General features: G+C 38.0%; 1 protein-coding gene across 1 annotated transcript in view; it reads left to right on the forward strand.

Annotated features, from left to right (window-relative positions):
* mcf2a (MCF.2 cell line derived transforming sequence a) overlaps nt 1–20,766 on the forward strand; it is a 40,149-nt gene that overhangs the window by 9,904 nt on the left and 9,479 nt on the right. Inside the window, exons 5-19 of the mRNA XM_053505770.1 lie at nt 1,411–1,530; nt 1,678–1,794; nt 1,907–2,056; nt 2,689–2,810; nt 4,470–4,584; nt 4,683–4,802; nt 5,913–6,104; nt 6,228–6,419; nt 6,597–6,768; nt 10,584–10,660; nt 10,806–10,888; nt 18,942–19,008; nt 19,126–19,241; nt 20,007–20,076; nt 20,226–20,318. Of these exons, the coding sequence (XP_053361745.1) occupies nt 1,411–1,530; nt 1,678–1,794; nt 1,907–2,056; nt 2,689–2,810; nt 4,470–4,584; nt 4,683–4,802; nt 5,913–6,104; nt 6,228–6,419; nt 6,597–6,768; nt 10,584–10,660; nt 10,806–10,888; nt 18,942–19,008; nt 19,126–19,241; nt 20,007–20,076; nt 20,226–20,318 (1,806 nt within the window). The remainder of the gene's footprint in view (nt 1–1,410; nt 1,531–1,677; nt 1,795–1,906; nt 2,057–2,688; nt 2,811–4,469; nt 4,585–4,682; nt 4,803–5,912; nt 6,105–6,227; nt 6,420–6,596; nt 6,769–10,583; nt 10,661–10,805; nt 10,889–18,941; nt 19,009–19,125; nt 19,242–20,006; nt 20,077–20,225; nt 20,319–20,766) is intronic.

The following is a 20,766-nucleotide window of genomic DNA, read 5'->3' on the forward strand; positions in this document are numbered from 1 at the left end:
GGGGATCCTGCAATGGTAACACTTCGGCATTTAAAGGGTTAGAGTGGATTTAGCTTATTCATGCCGTTGCTGATGTTAATCTGTATTTTACATCTGACTCTAAAGAAAGCGCTGCTTTGTATTGAGTATAATTTAATGATCCTTAAACCCGTTTCAATGTTACACTGTTAGAGCCTGTTCTGGTTGTAAATTTTCAGAACATTCTTATTCATGTTGGGTTTAAATTGTTCGGTGGAGACTATACTGCACAGATTTATACTTCTGTCCAATTCTAGCAAATCCTTTTCTAATACAAAATATGGATGAACTTGATCTCTGCAGTAGTTTGTATCCAGTCATTGAATCAATACCAGCAGTATTAAGCAACATCAGCACAATTAACTGGGGACAACGTGAAGGTCTTTCTCAATAACACATACTCTGATATGGTTTTCTTGCTAATGATGTGGCAGAGGAAGAAATGAATCATTTGTGTATTTCTTTTCAGATTTATTGGTCTTCATTATAAAATTGCTTTATGATATATAATAAGTTTGTTTTAATTTTATGGGCATTTTTCCATGGGAAATGTTATTATTCTATTTGTTATTGTTATTATATATAATAATGATATTATATAATATTTGTTATTATTATTATTATATTATGACTTGAAAGTACCAGGCAAGGGAGGTAGATAATAGATAAGAGTAAATGTGAATATGATAGTAGTGGTGGCAGGACGGTGTCTTAGTGGTTAGCACTGTCGCCTTGCACCTCCAGAGTCCGGGTTTGATTCCCGCCTCGGGGTCTGTGTGCATGGAGTTTGCATGTTCTCCCTGTGCTTGGTGAGTTTTCTCCGGGTTTTCCGGTTTCCTCCAAGAGTCCAAAGACATGCAGATTAGGCTAATTGGAATTCCCAAATTGTATGAGCATGTGAGTGTTGACCCGGAAGTCTTACCATGGTCATAAAATGGTAATAAACACAATGGTAATCACCATTTGCCACCACCTTCTCTAGTTGGATTACAGAGGTGGATGGATGGATAGTAGTGGTATCAAAATGGGAAAAAAACTATTTTCCATTTATTAGTTTATGTCATGTAAATTGTTTTTAAGAGATTAAATATTGTTTTTATGGTTGGAAAAAGTACCATTCATAATCAAGAAATCAAACTGTGCCGATATTTTTAATGCCTAGCAAAGTATATGCTTTGAATTGGCTTTATTATACAGGTATTAATTAATAAGGGGGAATATATGATTTAAATGTTTTACATTTAACCATAGCTGTCTACTATTTCATAAAAAGTGATGAAAAGCTCCATGCTCTCTGTAACTGAGATAAAGAGGATTTCTCCTCAGGCTGAATCTGCTGGTTAAACATACTTCATGATATGTTTTTTTTTTTTTTTTTTTTTTGTCCTTCAGGCATCTTTTCCAGGGACACTTCACCTAGTGCTTGTTCTGAGACCGACCAGCTTCTTCCAGCGCACATTTACAGACCTTGTCTTCCGCTTCAGCCAAGAGGACTTTATGCTCAAGTTACCCGTAAGGCCATTTAGAATTATTTAACATAGACCTGCTCCTGGAGATGCACAACACTGAATAGTATACCATAATTACCACTGTGTTTGTGTGTGTGTGTGTGTGTGTGTGTGTGTGTGCGTGTGCGTGTGTGTGTGATATTTCTATCAGGTTGTGATGCTGAGCTCAGTGACTGACCTTCTGCGCTACATTAATGAGAAGCAACTCACTTCTGAATTTGGAGGCACTCTAGACTACTGCCATAGTGACTGGATCTTCCTCAGAACTGTACATGAACTGCCACTCACACATCCTTTATATACTGTACAGATAAGATCCTAATCGATAAAAGATTAGTCGAGTGGTGAAGTCAATGTTAAGGTATGCTTTCTTCCTGCAGGCTATAGAGAGTTTCGCAGTGACGGTGAAGGACATCGCTCAGATGCTGCAGGGCTTTGGCACAGAGCAAGCTGAGATGGAATTATCGCAGGAGAGCAATGCCATCGAGTTGCTGCTGCTGTCACACACTGAGAAGTACAGGAGACTTAAGGTACTGCTGAAAATGTGTGTGTGGTGGGGTCGAAACTGTTTCAGCTTGTCAATTTGTTCAGCTGTACTGTTAGCTGGCTCTCAGTAATTGAAAAATGTCAGCAATTTATGTACAGTATGTTCGAAGTATTTTAAAATAGAAAACATGAATTGCAACACAAAGCTGTATAATTTTTTAGGTTGCTAAAAAAGTTTTTTTTTTAAAGAATTTTTCTATAACAGCAGCTCTGACACTAGAACTGGCTAGTCAAACGTCAAAATAATATGTAAACAATTATCAACATTTTCTCATCCAGATGAAAAGCTGTCATTATTTTTTTAACATGAAAAGAAAAAATGGGCAAATAAGGAAACGATGGTTTATAGCTGTTCCGAAGTAAGTGATAGAAGGATGTCTTTGGGATGCTCCACAATTTTAAATGTAACATTAAAAAGATACGGTGAAGATGCTATGATTAATTGGAATCACTGTTCCCTATGCTTGTGCAGTCAGGCACATCTGACGATGCTCCCCTACAGGACAAAAAAACCCACAAAATGTTTACTAACTCATTCACTCAATCACTTAATCACTTATTTACTTACTTACTCACTATTTCACTTACTTAGAAGTGATGTTGTTTGTGACTGTAGGATGCTATCAGCTCAGTCATGAGGGAGGGACGCTACCTGCTGTCCAGTCTGGAGGCTTCTGGGAAAGAGGAGAATAAAGATACACACTGGGACATAACACAGGACTGGGACACAGTGCAGAGGTGTGCAACAATCATGACTAGTTTATTGTAATTACTCTGACTTACAGTACTCTGACCAACCATGATACAGTATGATACTTTTCAGAAGTATGAGACTATTCAGAAACCCATTTTGGGTCATTTAAACATTAATATAGATATATGTATATTTGTATGACAAATATGTGTATGAAAAAAGAAAGCAAGATATTACAGTATCTAAGAGAGCACTTTTCAGGAGAAAATCAAAAATGTAAGCTCCTGTGTTTTGCATGCGATTAAAAAAAAGATGGAGGTGCAACAGTCAAAGTCTTCAGAAGAATTCCTGATTCTGCAGGGTGCTCAGTAAAACATAGTAGCTACAGTACTGTACACGTGACTGCTGTAGAGCAGGGATGTCTTCAGAAGTGGTGCAATTAATTATTTATTAAAAATACTATAAAGAGTAGTAAAGGTGGGGACACATTGATTCAGTTACAGTATGTATCGCATTTTCCTTGTGGAGCAATTCGTGTGTTGGCACGCTGTCTCTAAAATTGATTTTAAAAGAATTTAATTAATTAATTTAAAAAAACATTTATATATATATATGTTTTCTTTTGATGTGGTAAATGTTGCCATTCCTTTATGATCCTGCAGGTGGCATACTAAGTAGTGGGTGAGTTTTAGCAAAGTTTAGAATTGTGACCAAATCTGGAAAAAATAAAAAATAAAATAAAATATTAAATGGGATATTTATATAATCATGACACAGTCATAATACAAATCTAATATGCCTCATGGTATTGTGTCGGGTGTTCCCTGGTGATTCCTGCTATTGGCTAACAGTGATTAGTGAAACAATATTAATATTTGGTGTAACAATGCTTTAGTTGCTGGTATAATTTGTGCCATTTAAGGAAATTAGCTTGTGAAATTTTTATTTAAACATTTTAAAACTACAGGTGCCCCATTACCTATATGACAAGCTTTTAAAAGTTAGTACATCAATTTCTGGAATCCTTTAAACGGTTAAGAAAGTTTCTAAACTTTACGATAAACTTATAACATAGTGAAATTCTGAGTGAATAAAAGCTGAAAGAAATAACTACTCCTAAGTAATTGTTCTTTGTCATCGTCTATACCACTTTATCCTGTACACAGGGTCATGGGCGGCCTGAAGCCTATCCCAGAAGACATACAGGGTGGCAATCCATTGCAAGGCGCACACACACACACACACACACACACACACACACACACACACACACACACACACATATACACACTCTACAGGCAATTTGGGAAGGGCAATAAGATAATTCTTATGTTGGAGGAAACCCAGCAAGCATGAGGAAAACATGCAAACTCCATGCACACTGAGGCGGGACTCGAACCCGGACTCTACAGGTGCCAATCGGACTCCAGAATCGGCTTCTGTGGGTTTGGCTTCTGCTTGCCTGGAATGAAAGTGTGCACCCACACTGGCCCTTTCTGGATCCAGATTTACACCCCTGTGTTAGGTGAACAAAGTAGATACTTAAATTCACTCACCACAAGAAATGTATGGTCGCATGAAATGTGCTGAGGTGTGAAATAGTAAGACTAAATATATATTTTCCCTAGGTGTTGGCCTCCACTGTAATATACTATTAGGAAAAAATATAGAACTTCTTGTCATGGTTTTGCATGCTGTTCCAGGCTGCTCGCCCAGCTCAGAGAGATGGAGATGGCTTTTGATGATTTTTTTGACAAGCACCACCTCAAACTTCAGCAATACCTGCAGTTGCTAAGATATGAGCACAGCTTTCAAGAGGTAGGCTGGTTTTCTGAGCACAAGAACAATGCAAAGAGAGCCAGAAAGTCTATATTAGGCACTGGATGTCTATATTAGATCTGTATTGTCTCTCACAGATGGAGAGTTCCTTGGAGAAGTTGAGCGCTCAGGAGAGGAAGCTTGTTGTCACAGGAGAAACACTGGCTCAGACAGAGCAGATCATCAAAGAGTTGGATATTCTGGAGAAAAGAACCCAGGTAGCCTAAATGTACCTTTAAAACAGTGTCTTACTTAAACATTTTGTTCTACACAGACCGTTTAAGGATTTCCATAAAGAGACAGACAAAGATCTGTTTGCCCTTTATTTGCCCTCTTTTTTTAGGTGTGATACATAACATTATAAATCTATTAAAGAAACAATATTCATCATACAAAGTGGGTGACTTTTGTGTCAATGTTCCTCGAGGTTTCACTCAGATATACCCATGGTAGTGACAGAAAGATCATAGTATGTATGTGATATTGCCATGCTTGGGAGATTGGATGGTAAATTAAGTGATGTATTGTATAACATATGAGGTCAGAACAGCATCTTCTAAATAAGGTTTGGATTTGATTGCAGTCTGGGTTGCCAGATCACCCTGATAAAACCTAATCTTTTAAAAGCCCTATTTTTATCACCTGTGTATAATAAATTTTTTTCAATTGGAAATCCATATCCTAGAAGTGATTTCAGGCATTGTAATCTTGTGCGCCAATACCTGAATATAGGCATTATTCGTCTGAGCTACTAAGATTATTTTTGTGATTTTAAAAGGAAAAAAAAGTGACCCCAGTGCTAGTTTGAAGATGAAGCCAACATGAAAGAAGAAAGAAGGGCATTCTGAAAGGAGCTTGTATTTTTATAATGGCTTATACTGTATGCACTTGTTTACTATATGGCCAAATATTTGCGGATCCTTATATGCTTCTGGAACAGCCCAATAGTCATTTCCCTCTCTTTTGCTGTTACAAACTAGAATAACCTCCTGACTGGGGGGTTTTGAGCTTATTCAGCCTATAGAGCATAAGTGAAGTCAGACACTAAAGTCAGGTGAGAAGGCCTGGTGTGCAGTGTTCCAGTTCAGTCCAAAATTCTCTGGGGGCCCCTTGTTTTTTTTTTTTTTTTTTTAAATCATGTAAATCATGTCTTCAGGGAGCTTTGTGCACGGCAGCACTTTTATGCTGGAACAGGTTTGGGCTTCTTACTTTCAGTGATGGTACAGTTAACTGTAAAGCTACAGCATGCAAAGCCATTCTAGACAGACTTTACCAGTTTTAGGGAAACATATATATTTATCTGACTTTTTTTTGTCTCTTTCTGTCAGGATGAAATGACTCGGGCCCAGGTGATGATATTGCATGGACACCAGTTGGCTGCTGGTCATCATTATGCCTCGCCTTTGATTGTACAGCGCTGTAATGAACTCCGACACCACTGTGACACACTGAACTCTGCCATCAGTGCTAAATGCAAAACACTCATACAAGTGCAGGCCTTACTGCAACATCTACAGGAGGTGAGATTAACATCCTCTCTTTCTGTTCCTCACTCAGAAATTAGCTTGCGTAAAGATTCGGAAATTACAGATTCCTATTTCAAATCCATATATGAACTATGTGTCTGTGCTTCTTGTATGCAGGCCCAGAAGTGGTGTGAGGATGGCACATACCTCTTGGCCAATCAGCAGTTAGAAAAATTTCACTCTAAAGAAGGTGCTCAGGCAGCTCTGAGTGATTTAGAAAAGTTCCAGGAGGGGGCGCCAGCACTCCTTAATGCTGGGACAGACTTGCTCTTTATGGAATATGAAGGAGTTCTCACTCCTCAGTTACAAGTAAATCTTACCTTATAAATTTCTGATTTATTTATAATTTTTTACAGTTTATGCAAATACATAAGTGACATTTATGCATGATTTAAAGCAAAATATATCATTTTCTATGTTTGCCTTAATGGTTTTTAGCACGCAAAGTGGCTGATATAAATGTGTTCTGTGTCCGTTTGCTTCCAGACCCATATAGAGAAGACATTTGAGAAGTATGCCTCTGTACAGAATCTATTCCAGACTAGACAGACTTGCCTGAAGAAATTAGCAGACAAACATGTGCGGCCAGTACAGCTGGTAGCACCTCGACCAGAGAACCCACCGCGTTCTAAGTCTCCAGTCTTTTCCCCCAAACATGGTACACTGATATTACACCTTCTAACTAGACTTACGAAAAGAAACTATATGGTATCTTTTCTTTATTTTATCCACTGCTGAAAAAAAAACAGTTTATTCTGTGTTGCAGTGACATGGTCTGTCAACAAATTACAGTACAATCAGTAAAAAGCATAAAAGTAAATCCTATTCAATTTCTTTTCTACAATCAGTCTTCTACATACGCTAATGTGTAACCTTACTATTTAAATTGACATATTACATACAATCTCAATTAATTTTCCATTACTGTCATCAAATCTCGTTCATAAACAACAACATAAGAACTTAATATTTACTTGTCAGAGATAACCTAAGGGTTTTTGGGCAAGTTATAGGCTTTTGCAGGTGAAACATTGTGTTGTCCTCTTCATCTTTATTTATTATTATTATTATTTTAATTTTTTTATAAATGCACCTAAAGTTTTGAAAATGTTAAGATTATTCAAGAAATGCTCTGAAGCATCTTAACATTTGCAAAACTGAGAAAAAAACTGCAATACACACAGAGCCAGTAGACTGGGTTCTACCCAATCAGACATACAGTAAACTCAGGAGCAGATACTGACCCCTGCTAAGTCGAATCACAGCAGGTTTACATCTGCTTGTTCCAGGCATCTAGAAAAAACCCATATTGAAAGGAGAACCAAAAGGCAACTTAAAAAAGCTTCTTTTTAGTGATCTTTCACACCCACGAGTATCTGCTTACTATTTGTGTTCGGTATAGAAGCATTGCTCTTAATGTCATACTCACAATTCTGTAGGTCATGTTATTTATACAGTGGTGTTCAAAATAACAGCAGTGTGGTGAAAAAAGTAAATAAAGCTCTATATCTATATAATAACTTTCTATTCTATTCTGATTCACAACATGAAGAAAAATGTGCTAAATGTTTTATTAGTTAAATGTAAGTGAAGAAAAACAAATATTAGCCTGTTCAAAAAAATAGCATTGTGGAGTTCAACCAGAGAGGTAAATTATTCTGTAAAAATCAGGTGTCAAACAAGTTCCCCTTATTTAAGTATAAATGCAGAAACGGTTGTCCTTTCTCTCTGAAAATTAGAGTAAAATGGGTTGTCCAGACATTGTTCAGATTGAAAAAAAAAATCTATTCTGATTAAAAAGTTTATTAAGGATGGGAAAACATAAAAGAAGTGCAAAAAAAGAAAGGCTTCTCTGCTAAAATGATAGCAAATCATTTTTAGTCATTCATTTAAAGTTACCTGTTAGTACTGTTACTACTAGAAGACGGCTATGTAAAGCCAAGCAAGAAGTCCCCGCAAAGTCCCATTGTTGGAAAAAAGACATATGCTGAAGAGGTTACAGTTCGCCAAAGAACCCATTGACTGGCCTAAAGAGAAATGGTGCAATATTTTGTAGACTGATAAAAGCAAGATTGTTCTTTTTGGGTCTAGATGCCGCAGACAGTTTGTGAGGCGACCCCCAAACACTGAATTCAAGCCACAGTACACTTTGAAGACAGTAAAGCATAGAGGCACAAGCATCATGATATGGGGATGCTTCTTGTACTATGGTGTTGGGCCTATTTATCACATTTTAGGGATCATGGATCAATTTAAGTACATCAAAATTCTTAAAGAGGTCATGTTGCCATATGCCGAAGAGGAAATGCCCTTGAAATAAGGGGTTAAGATAAGAATGGCCCCGAATACGCCAGTAAGCGAGCAGCATCTTGATTCCAGACCAACAAGATTGACGTTATGGAGTTATCCTTAATCCAATAGAAAACTTGTGGCCTGACAATAAAAATGCTGTTTCTGAGGCAAAACCAAGAAATGCAGAGGAATTGTGGCACGTAGTACAATTGTCACAGATGTGAAGCAGTTCTCATAAACCATGGTTATACAACTAAATATTAGTTTAAATATGCACAAGAAAGATTCAACTTTAAGCATTTTTGTTTAAACAATAAATTCATCACTTTATAAAGATGAGTGATGAAACTGCTATTTTTTTTAACAGGCTAATATTTGTTTTTCTTCACTTACATTAAACTAATAATACATTTAGCACATTTGTCTTCATGTTGTGATTCAGAATAGAATGTCCAAGGCATTTATGTGATTTAAATAAAAAGTTATTATATGGATAGGCCTGTCACGATAACAAATTTTGCTGGACGATAAACTGTCTAAGAAATTATCGCGATAAACGATAATATTGTCGATCTGAGACCATTTTCATTTAGAATAATAATAATGGCATAATAATCCACATAAAACAAAATGCACGTAAACAAAATTGCACTTCAAAAAATGCATTCCATATGCAAGGCTCAACATGCATTTCATAACAGGCAAAACTGCCTGTTAGGACCTTTGTAAACAAACAAACAAACAAAAAGCCTCAAGCCATATGCAAAAAACTTTTGAAAAATGGTTTTATATATATATATATATATATATATATATATATATATAATCCAAGCTGTGGATTAAGGTCTGCTATTTTTATTTGATGAAAAAAATGCCGTTTTTTTTTTTCAAAGCTTCAAATTGATTCAGTGTTTTCTATTTGTCATCATAATTTGTTAATTATTTAGGTTAATTAAATATATTTATTGTAATATTATTTATCTTATGTTTTTATTTATATTATTTTATTGTTTTTTTCTGTTGTCACTATCAGAAATGCTGCAGGTGCGTGAATTTTATGTGAATCCAGGTTCTGTAACTTCTGTTGTTGATCTGTTCTGCATGTTTCGTTTGCTCGTTAAAATAAACCCGTGATTTTTATTTTTAACGGATCACAGACACGTGTCAATTAAATTTTTTACTTAATGACAATTTAATACTATAATCTTATAATATTAACGGATAAAAATCGGATAACAAGCGGCGGTTGTCGGTCGGTAAAATGAACCGAAATGAGCATATTATATAAATATTTTATCTGTGAATTAAACACCACTCACCAGTATTAGACTGTGTTGGGGGAGATTAGCCGGCTTTTCGACGACACTAAAGGGCAGCATCTCTTTAGCAATCAAGCGAACTACACTGTCGGTGAGTGCACACCATTTTGCACTGTCCTGTTTGTACTTACTTTGTCGACTAAATGCCCCAGTTATGGTGCACTGTCGGGAAGACGAAGACGGCCCGTCTGTTGTACCTTTTTTTTCCAATCTGGAAAAACTGCAACAGATGATTGTGTTTAAGGTGCATGTTTGTTGTGTTACCGGTTTTAGTCGATACTGTTTTGAAACAAATGCGACATCCAGGCTCGCTCAGATTAAGTGGTTCTCCACGGTCATTCGGTTTGAATCCGAAGTGTTCCCACACGGCAGCTGTCGCGTTTCGCTTTGAAACCAATTCCATGTCACAACTTGCGTCTCGTCTTTTTGCTCTTCTCTGCAGTCGCCTCAAGCACTCCCGCCTTCTCACACAAAGTCCATGTGACTGACAAGCTCCGCCTCCCCACACAAAAGACGATGCAACTAACAAGAGGGTTCGCTTCTCCTACGCTAAGGAAACGAGAGTTGTCATTCAGTCGTTTAGTCGCGGATAACAAACAAGTATGCAAATGAAATTATCGCAGCCGGAAAAATTATCGAGGTCATTTTTTTTATCGTGCGATTAATCGATTTATCGACTATCGCAACAGGCCTATATATGGATATGGAGCTTTACTTACTTTGTTCAACACACTGCTATTCTTAACACCACTGTACATGTAAAAATACAATGATAGTATAACTTTTGTAGTATTAGCAGGATAGTGTTGCTTCTTAAATGGCTTTACATACTGTATCTGAAACTTGATTTCCCTCCCCACAGATCTAAATTCAAGCATAAAATTCACCTTTGACTTCTCAGGCAAAAGAGCAACACGGAAAAGCCCAAACTCTAGAAAGGTAACAGAGTCAGACTGAAGTACCATTTCAGTACCATTATTAACTTCTACAGATTATTATTACACATGTGACGTGGGTGTGTGTATGATCGGATGTTTTTTTCCCTTCTTCTGTGTGTGTGTGTGTGTGTGTGTGTGTGTGTCAGATTGAGGTGTTGCACGACTATCAGAACCGTAACTCTCTGTCCTATGTTTTGGATGGCGAGGAGGGAGCAGACCTACTTAAACAGTGAGTACACTTACTTTTTCTCCTTTTGAGAGAAAAAAAAAAAACCCTGACTTTTTATGATAAATCCACAAAACTGTTTGCTTGAATAATGACTTGTATGGCAGGTGCTCCATATAATTCATTCCTGATTTTTAACAAAGATCTGATTTGATACATCTTTCTGTAAAAACACGTTTAAGATTTATGGAAGGAAGCTCGCAAGGCTTCAAAAATTCTTCTGGATATGCAGTGCGGATAGTTTTATGGTAATATCACATGCTCCATTTTTCTCCTGTTATTTATTTTAAGTAAGAGGGATTTATTGGTTGACCCGCTATGATCTCCTATCATTGACAACTTTACCAGCATTAAATGTGACTAACCACAGCTGCATGCATGCTGTGTACAATTATAAATCAGAGAGTTTTGACTAGTGATGGGTCGTTCCTGAACGATTCGTTCTTTTCGAACTAATCTTTAGTGTGACTCAGAAGAACGAGTAGTCTCGCAGAGTGATTGGTTCATTTTCTACTGGGCACGCACGTTCAAATCCTCTGTAGGTTATGTACAGGAAACAGAATTGAGCGACTGTTTCTCAATGACTCTTCTACTCCGAGTCGTTCGTTCTTTTTGTCACGTGACACCCATAGACGCTATGCGGTGCAATAGATTTAAACGAACGACTGACTCAGACTAGAAGATATAAGAGAGGTGAGCTACTCATTCTGTTTATTATAATATGTGCTTAGCTGCATTGTAATATTATCATAACTGGAACTATAGCCAAAATTTGTGAAGATGTATTAGGGTGTTTTTATTGAAAATGCAACATTTTATTGTCTTTCTGATCAAAAGAACGAAATGAACTAAATGACTCAAAAAAAGATTCGTTCATTTTAAAGAACCGAGTCACTAAAACGATTCAAACTTCCCATCACTAGTTCTGATTTAGCAATCTGAGTGGCTTTCCACAAGTGGATGATAATACTGTATATGGTAACAGCACTGTGATGATCAGTACAATCTGCAAGAGCTAGAGAGCTGCTGGTGTCTAAAACGCAAATTCAAAACCAGTTACAGAAGCACTTTATTTAAGAAAAGCCACCTGATAACATTATGTCATTGTAAACAACGCTTTGTATATTTAATAAGTGCTAAGTGCTTATCTTTGAACTGTTTGTGATGTTTTATTTACGCCTATGCTAAGCTACAAAGCGAAATAACTTCGAACACAGGGCGAGAGGGAGTAAAATCTTTCCGTGCCACGGGCATATGCCACTCCACATGTCACCGCTGTGCGCGCATGTCACTGGCAGCTGTTATTCCACATGTCACCGCTGTGCGCGCATGGCACTGGCAGCTGTTATTCCACATGTCACCGCTGTGCGCGCATGGCACTGGCAGCTCCCACTCCACGTATCACCGCTGTGCGCGCATGGCACTGGCAGCTGTTATTCCACATGTCACCGCTGTGCGCGCATGGCTCTGGCAGCTCCCATTCCACATGCCACCGCTACTTGCGCATTGCACTGGCAGCTGTCACTCGCACGCTACCAGTACAGTAGCTGCCACTGATATGTCCGTCTGTCATCGGTCTCAACGCGACTATTAACGTCTGTATACGCCACTGGACTCCTCACGGTTAAATACGTTGGTCACATGACAGCTGTATAAGCCGGTTACGGGACTCATTGTGTGTAAAGTTTTTCTGAAGTTGCGTAGTAGAAGAAGCGAGTTGCTCGGTCCGTCCGCTGTGCTTTTGATAAGCTTTTCTGGCGCCAGGAGAGACTCGGTCAAACACACACACACGTTGTCCGTCAGAAAGGTCTCTGTTTATTAACAGCAAAGATGGGGTTTTTATATGTTTACACTTTCAGGTACGTTCATAATCCTGTGAAAATTAATATTATTATTTTATTCTGTCGACGTTAATAATGTGTTTTAATGTCGGTAATAATTTCACGACTAACGCATATTTCTTAATATGATTCAGTGACGCTCCCTGTAACTGTTACCTCTGCTGAGGGATTCTTTTTTAAATGAAGCTCATCAAAACGTACTTGCGCTCATCTATGGCACAAGAGCGCATGAGTGGTCTGGCAACTGTCAGCATCAACTCTGAATTAGCAAAGGCTTTATCATATGAAGAGCTCATGTACGACTTTGCCTCAAGAAAGAAGGCAAGAAGTGTGCCTTTGTAAATTTTAAACATTGGAAAGCTCCAGCAGATGACAGTGTTGATTTTACTTAAGTTTATTATTGTTTTTTATTTTTATTTTATTTATTATAAATGTTTTATTTAAAGTATAATTTTATTTTGTATTTTTTTTTGCTGTAGAGCTACAATTGTAATTTTTAAATGATACAATTTATTTATGTATTTACTTTTAATAGAATAAAGTTCTATTTTGGCCCCTATAGTAGTAAGTTATATTTTATACTGTCTTAAGTCTTACCTTAGGTTAAACGTTTTTGAGAATTAGACCATCCAGCTAAGATAAATGTTATGTTGTTGATTGATAAAATCTGGATTAAGGATATTTTATTTTATTTTGTTTCATTTATTTAATTTTTAGTTTTTAGTTTCCCCCTGAGGGATTGCCACCTTATTGTGGTCAGGGGGTTTGCGTGCCTCAGTGACCTTAAGAGCTATACCAGCAGGAGCTTAGTCTTCAAGTGGGACACCCAAGTTGGACAGGTCTGAAGGTAGAGGCCTGACAAAGTGTAATCCACTTCTTCAGGCTTTGGACGCAGCTAACAACACAATTCAGCAAAGACAATACTGTTACTATAAGCACAGGGGGGAAAAAAGAGTGCTCGATCATGACGTGTACACATGATGCCCCCTTCACATTTCTGACTGCTCCCCCAAATTTTCTGGTCTAGAACCGGCCCTGGTATGCTGAGCAAAATTAAAATAAAACTTGAACGTGCAATCAATGATTCAAAAAGGCTGCATAAAGACATAAAAGGCTGGCACTAAAGAATAAATCCATACATCCATACATGTTCATATGACAAGAAAAATACAACACAGTAGGCTAATTAATTAAGCCTTGTGAGGCTTGGGGAATTGGGTTTATGAACGGGGTACAAAGGTTTGCTACACACACACACACACATATACTGTATATATCTATATCTATATATATATATCTATATAATATATATAAAGTTAATATATACAAATATTAACTTTTAAGAAATAATCCACCACTTCATCCTATGTTTTTCTCATGTTTGTAACTACAAACCGGATGCCAAAAAAGTTGGGACACTATACAAATCGTGAATAAAAACTGAATGCAATGATGTGGAGGTGCCAACTTCTAATATTTTATTCAGAATAGAACATAAATCACGGAACAAAAGTTTAAACTGAGAAAATGTATCATTTTAAGGGAAAAATATATGTTGCTTCAAAATTTCATGGGGTCAACAAATCCCAAAAAAGTTGGGACAAGGCCATTTTCACCACTGTGTGGCATCTCCCCTTCTTCTTACAACACTCAGACATCTGGGGACCGAGGAGACCAGTTTCTCAAGTTTAGAAATAGGAATGCTCTTCCATTCTTGTCTAATATAGGCCTCTAACCGTTCAATCGTCTTGGGCCTTCTTTGTCGCACCTTCCTCTTTATGATGCGCCAAATGTTCTTTATAGGTGAAAGATCTGGACTGCAGACTGGCCATTTCAGTACCCGGATCCTTCTCCTATGCAGCCATGATGTTGTGATTGATGCAGAATGTGGTCTGGCATTATCTTGTTGAAAAATGCAGGGTCTTCCCTGAAAGAGATGACGTCTGGATGGGAGCATATGTTGTTCTAGAACCTGAATATATTTTTTTGCATTGATGATGCCTTTCCAGGCATGCAAGCTGCCCATGCCACACGCACTCATGCAACCCCATACCATCAGAGATGCAGGCTTCTGAACTGAGCGTTGATAACAACTTGGGTTGTCCTTGTCCTCTTTGGTCTGGATGACATGACGTCCCAGATTTCCAAAAAGAACTTCGAATCGTGACTCGTCTGACCACAGAACAGTCTTCCATTTTGCCACACTCCATTTTAAATGATCCCAGGCCCAGTAAAAACGCCTGAGCTTGTGGATCTTGCTTAGAAATTGCTTCTTCTTTGCACTGTATAGTTTCAGCGGGCAACGGCGGATGGCACGGTGGATTGTGTTCACTGACAATGGTTTCTGGAAGTATTCCTGAGCCCATTCTGTGATTTCCTTTACAGTAGCATTCCTGTTTATGGTGCAGTGTCGTTTAAGGGCCCGGAGATCACAGGCATCCAGTATGGTTTTACGCCCTTGACCCTTACGCACAGAGATTGTTCCAGATTCTCTAAATCTTCGGATAATGTTATGCACAGTTGATGATGATAACTGCAAAGTCTTTGCAATTTTTCGCTGGGTAACACCTTTCTGATATTGTTCCACTATCTTTCTGCGCAACATTGTGGGAATTGGTGATCCTCTACCCATCTTGGCTTCTGAGAGACACTGCCACTCTAAGAAGCTCTTTTTATACCCAATCATGTTGCCAATTGACCTAATTAGTGTTAGTTGGTCTTCCAGCTCCTCGTTATGCTCAAATTTACGTTTTCCAGCTTCTTATTGCTACTTGTCCCAACTTTTTTGGGATTTGTTGACACCATTGAATTTTGAATCAACATATTTTTCCCTTAAAATGATACATTTTCTCAGTTTAAACTTTTGTTCCCTGATTTATGTTCTATTCTGAATAAAATATTAGAAGTTGGCACCTCCACATCATTGCATTCAGTTTTTATTCAAGATTTGTATAGTGTCCCAACTTTTTTGGAATCCCGTTTGTATATAACATTTCAGAACTTACACAAAGGCTTGGAAAATAGCGCAATAAGATCCAACAGAATGTTTTTATTTAAAAATCCCACATTTTTTCCAAAGTTGAAAATGAAACGCAATGAAAAGTTTTGTTTTTTTGACGAAGAACAGGTAGATTCATATTCATTTATATTATTTGCCTTGTCTACAAATGTATATACTTTGAATAAGTTTGTGTTTGTTTAATTTGCTGTATATAAATATATATATACTGTATACAGACAGACAGGATCATTAAAAGGATATACACAGTTACACAATTGCCTAGAGTTTCCCTGGGAAGCACGACCTACATTCTTGAAGTTTTGACCCCTGAGGTAGATATACAGAAACTTTGATACAGGACATGAAACAATATCAATAAATGCACTGTGCATACTGCTCATAACTGTCTCCTAAAAAAAAGGTTACATTCATAATTCTGCACAAGACAGAAGGATTTCACAGATTCCAGGCAGAAATGGCTTTACAATCAAACACTGTTATGGAGTAGAACATGTGTCCTGTTTCTTTTTTGAAGGGTAAAATGTTCAAACCCAAAATGGTTTTAATAGAAATTCATCACCAGAAATGTTGTCCTGTGTGATAATGGAGGCACACAACAACTTTACTCAGTACAGTATACATTTTGGACCAAGGCAAGAGGAGGAGGCCCACTGTTTAAAAACAAAAACAAAATTCTAGGCCCTGTCCCCAACTTCTTTTTAAATTCCTAGTGGTTAAAGTTAAATAATTTCACTGACATTCAAGAATGTATGTAAAAATTAAGTAATTATTTATTTTCATGTGTTTGCATAAATTAAGTAAGTGTCATTTATTTTTTTATCATAGAAATGTAAATAGGGAACATTGTAGAGGTCTTATTAAAGGAAGTGATTGGTGTGATTATATATAGTGTTTCTTTTCACTTTATTTCTGTCACTTTAGGTTGCAGTTACTATATATTAAAAGCAATATAGTATTACAGTTTAGATTGAAACATATTGCTTAATTTAGCCTTGACAGTAGTCTTAATAATAATGACAATTTTAATTTTCTTAATCTCCTTTGGTTGTTTAATAGTAATTTGAGAGAATGCTGTGACATACAGAGAATACCAGATCAAGTGACTAGTGTACAAATGAACGGTGTAGGAAATGGGGTCGCTATAGGCCTCTGAATTTGTAAAATTTGATCAAACACGAGTGCTTAAGGTATGAACAGACAAATCGGTGAGGGATAATTAAAAATAAAGGGGTATTCAGAAACAATTTAAACGTTATGCAGATTTGCAAATAGTTGGTGTAACTACATAAAACTATGTATTGAAATGTGACCAAAAACAAACAATACTCAAGGACATAAACGAATGTCAAAGATAACATGCGTGTGAATTCCCATCTCGACAAAAATACATAGAAAAACGGATGTTTTTATATAATTACAAGTGCTCTGAACGCGCATCCCTGCTAATTCTCTGCTAACCTCGGAAGTTACAAAAGATACCGTGCCCACCACCACGCATACTGACCCACCACGCAGTCATTTTCGCCGCGCGCACCTCTGCGACTATAAACCAAGCTTTAAGTAGTGACAGTCGCACGTAGCGGTGACAGGTCGAATGACAGCCAATATGTGAAGACACCATGTCGAGTGACAGGTTCCTATTGCCGTGTCGGGTCGCGTGAAATGCGCGCATGGCCGTGCCGGGTTGGTTGCCATGCGCATATAACAGTGAAAGATCGAGTGCCATGGGCACGTAGCGGTGACATGTGAAGTGGCATGCGCAAGTAGCGGTAACATGTGGAGTGGCAGCTGCCAGTGCCATGCTCACGTAGCGGTAACATGTGGAGTGCCATGCGCACGTAGCGGTGACATGTGAAGTGGCATGCGCAAGTAGCGGTAACATGTGGAGTGCCATGCGCACGTAGCGGTAACATGTGGAGTGGCAGCTGCCAGTGCCATGCGCACGTAGCGGTGACATGTGCAGTGGCATGCGCACGTAGCGGTGACATGTGCAGTGGCATGCGCACGTAGCGGTGACATGTGCAGTGGCATGCGCAAGTAGCGGTGACATGTGGAGTGGCATGCGCACGTAGCGGTGACATGTGGAGTGGCAGCTGCCAGTGCCATGCGCACGTAGCGGTGACATGTGGAGTGGCATGCGCAAGTAGCGGTGACATGTGGAGTGGCAGCTGCCAGTGCCATGCGCACGTAGCGGTGACATGTGGAGTGGCAGCTGCCCGTGGCACGGAAAGATTTTACTCTTACTGCACAGGGCTAAATCCCAAATCTCTCTCTAACCGCTAATCAAGAACACTACTTAGTGAGTTTGTGAATGTGATTCTGCACCCTAGTACACTAGCTTTCCATTTAATGTTATTTGGGATTTAACCCCTGGAGCCTAACTGATATTTAACAGCGGTTTGAGTGGAAATATAAAGAGAAACGTATGAGATTTACAGGACTATCCTGCACTTCTGTAATGTACAGTATTCTCCTCACTGTTCGCTACATACAGTAGTTTTAAATTCAGCAAAAATGTAAAACTACTTTTCACTCTGTTAATTACACTAACTGTTGGTCACCAGCTCTACCAGTAGGGGTCCGTTAGTTCCTCCTGTTAAATGAGCAAACTAATCACATTCTGTTGATAATAAAAGGTGCTTGTGGAACTGTTTTACTGTATAAAAGCAACATCGCACTCAAAGTCATGTCGTTGTGCTTAGATATCACATGCTTTTGGCACTCGATCAGCCTAAGCCCTCGCCTCACAGCCGTGCTGATATCCAGCACAACAGCTGTCCCACTTGTGTGATATTGCTTAATTAAAAATTGTAAATGCTTGTACAGGCAAGGAGGATTCTGGGATTTTGCATTTATTGTAGTATTTATTCTTTACATAATTTAGTTTTTAACCAGCATACCGCTTATCTAGAGGTTCCTGAAATGTCTTACTATATATGGTTAACAAACTAAATCAACAGCAAGAGCAGAGATTAAATGTAGTGTATAAATGACATATCTGTCATTTTTCTGTTAATATTTAGTTTTATGTCTCAACGTCCTATCATTAGTATCCACCAGATATCTGCTGTCCCTTTTTTCTTTTTGTAACATTTACATTCAGTGGGTATTGAGAAGCAAATATATTAATGTTCAGTGTGTGTGTGTGTGTGATTGTATTTTTGTGTGTGTCTCTGCATGCATTTTTCTATAGTCGCGTAATGAGGGAGCTGATTGAGACAGAGCGAATATACGTAGAAGAGCTTCTGACTGTGTTGCTGGTAAGAGTGCTGATAAACATGCTCTCTTTTATTTTACTGAAATTTTGATTTTGCTAAACACGGACAAGGCAAGCGAGCTGAGCTTCCACCTTTATTTGTGTTGAAACCCTGTTGCAGGGCTACAGGGCTGAGATGGACAACCCCTCTCTCTCATCTCTGCTTCCCACTAGCCTGCGTAACAAGAGAGATATACTGTTTGGAAACTTGCCTGATATCTACAATTTTCACAGCAGGCAAGGCCACACACCGAAACACACATCATCTTCAAAACATTATTATACTATATTTGATGAGCAGCATGTGAACGAATCTAGCACATTGATGATAAGTAATCCCTGTTTCCTATGAGATAAAACAGCTTGTTAGAAAACACACATACACACACACACATGCACACGCACACACAAAGTGTCGCTCGGAGCATCCCATTTTCTCACACACCTTTACTGCCTCCCCACACACACATACACACGTTCAAACGCAACTTATCATGTTTGCTCAGCTCCATTTGTTGGTGCCTTTGAGACCAGTTTTCTCCCGCTGGGTATCTAGCTCTGCTGGGCAGGATTGGCAAATTGCTTGCCTGCAAGAAGATGTTCTGCCAATTAAAGTGTCTTAATTATCGCTTAATAGCGGCTGGTGGAATAAGGATTTGAGCAAGCCAATGAGAACACAGCTGGAGGAGTTTAGAGCAGCCATGGGGGGTTCTGGCACACTGCTGCTTATGCTCACTGTGTGATTCAGATACATAAGCGCTTTAATCTGACTCATTAGTTGAAATCCGGTTTCTAATTTTAAATATGTTCATGATTGTGGTGCTAATTTGTGTACACATGTCTTTATAATGAGTGTCAGCATGTCCAGTGGCACTACTGATGTTGTATAGAGCATGATAATAAATATCCCTAGCAACCAGTCATGCCTTTAGGGACAGATAAATTTTAATTAAATTTTGTCCAAAAATGACTGTGTGTGATTAATAGTCTTGTGTTCTCCAGAGTATTCTTGCAAGACCTGGAGAGCTGCTTGGACACGCCTGAAGCTGTGGGAGCATGTTTTCTAGAACGGGTATGGCATAACATCTGTAGTATGACAACAGTACGTCAAAAACCTTTCATGATATCCTATTTCTGTGTAACCTTATAATGGATCCATCATTCTTTTTTTGTTTGTTTTTTGCGCTGTAATGTATAAGAGCTGTGTTTATTTTATTTCAGAAAGAGAACTTCCAGGTATACGAATGCTATTGTCAGAACAAGCCACGATCTGAGTCCTTATGGAAGCAGTTTTCTGACTGTGCCTTTTTCCGGGTATTAAACTAACTTGTTTTTGTTGTTGTTGTTTTATGGAGCAAGTGTTTGAAATTTGTTTGAATTCCATATTAATGACAGGCAATGATTGCCAACTCTTAATTATTTATAACATTTCACGCAAGATTGCTTTGAATTTCCTAATTCACCCAAAGCTTTGAAGATTTTATTTTTTCTCTATTAAATAATGAATTGTTTGATGTGGTACGCACTGAAGAAAAAGAAGACATTTTAGCAAGTGAAAATATCTTGAACAAACTTATTCATTTAGTATTTCCTATTATATGTTTACAACGTTATCACTTTTTATGATTTAAAAAAAAAGATATTACTCTCAAGGGACAATCTAATAATTTTGATTCATATACATTTTTCACATTTCAAACAAATGTTTATCATTTTCTTTTGATTGTGTAAAGCTGCTTTGCGGCAATGACAATTGTTAAAA

Source organism: Clarias gariepinus, chromosome 10 (assembly GCF_024256425.1).
Source record: "Clarias gariepinus isolate MV-2021 ecotype Netherlands chromosome 10, CGAR_prim_01v2, whole genome shotgun sequence".
Lineage (NCBI taxonomy): Eukaryota > Metazoa > Chordata > Actinopteri > Siluriformes > Clariidae > Clarias > Clarias gariepinus.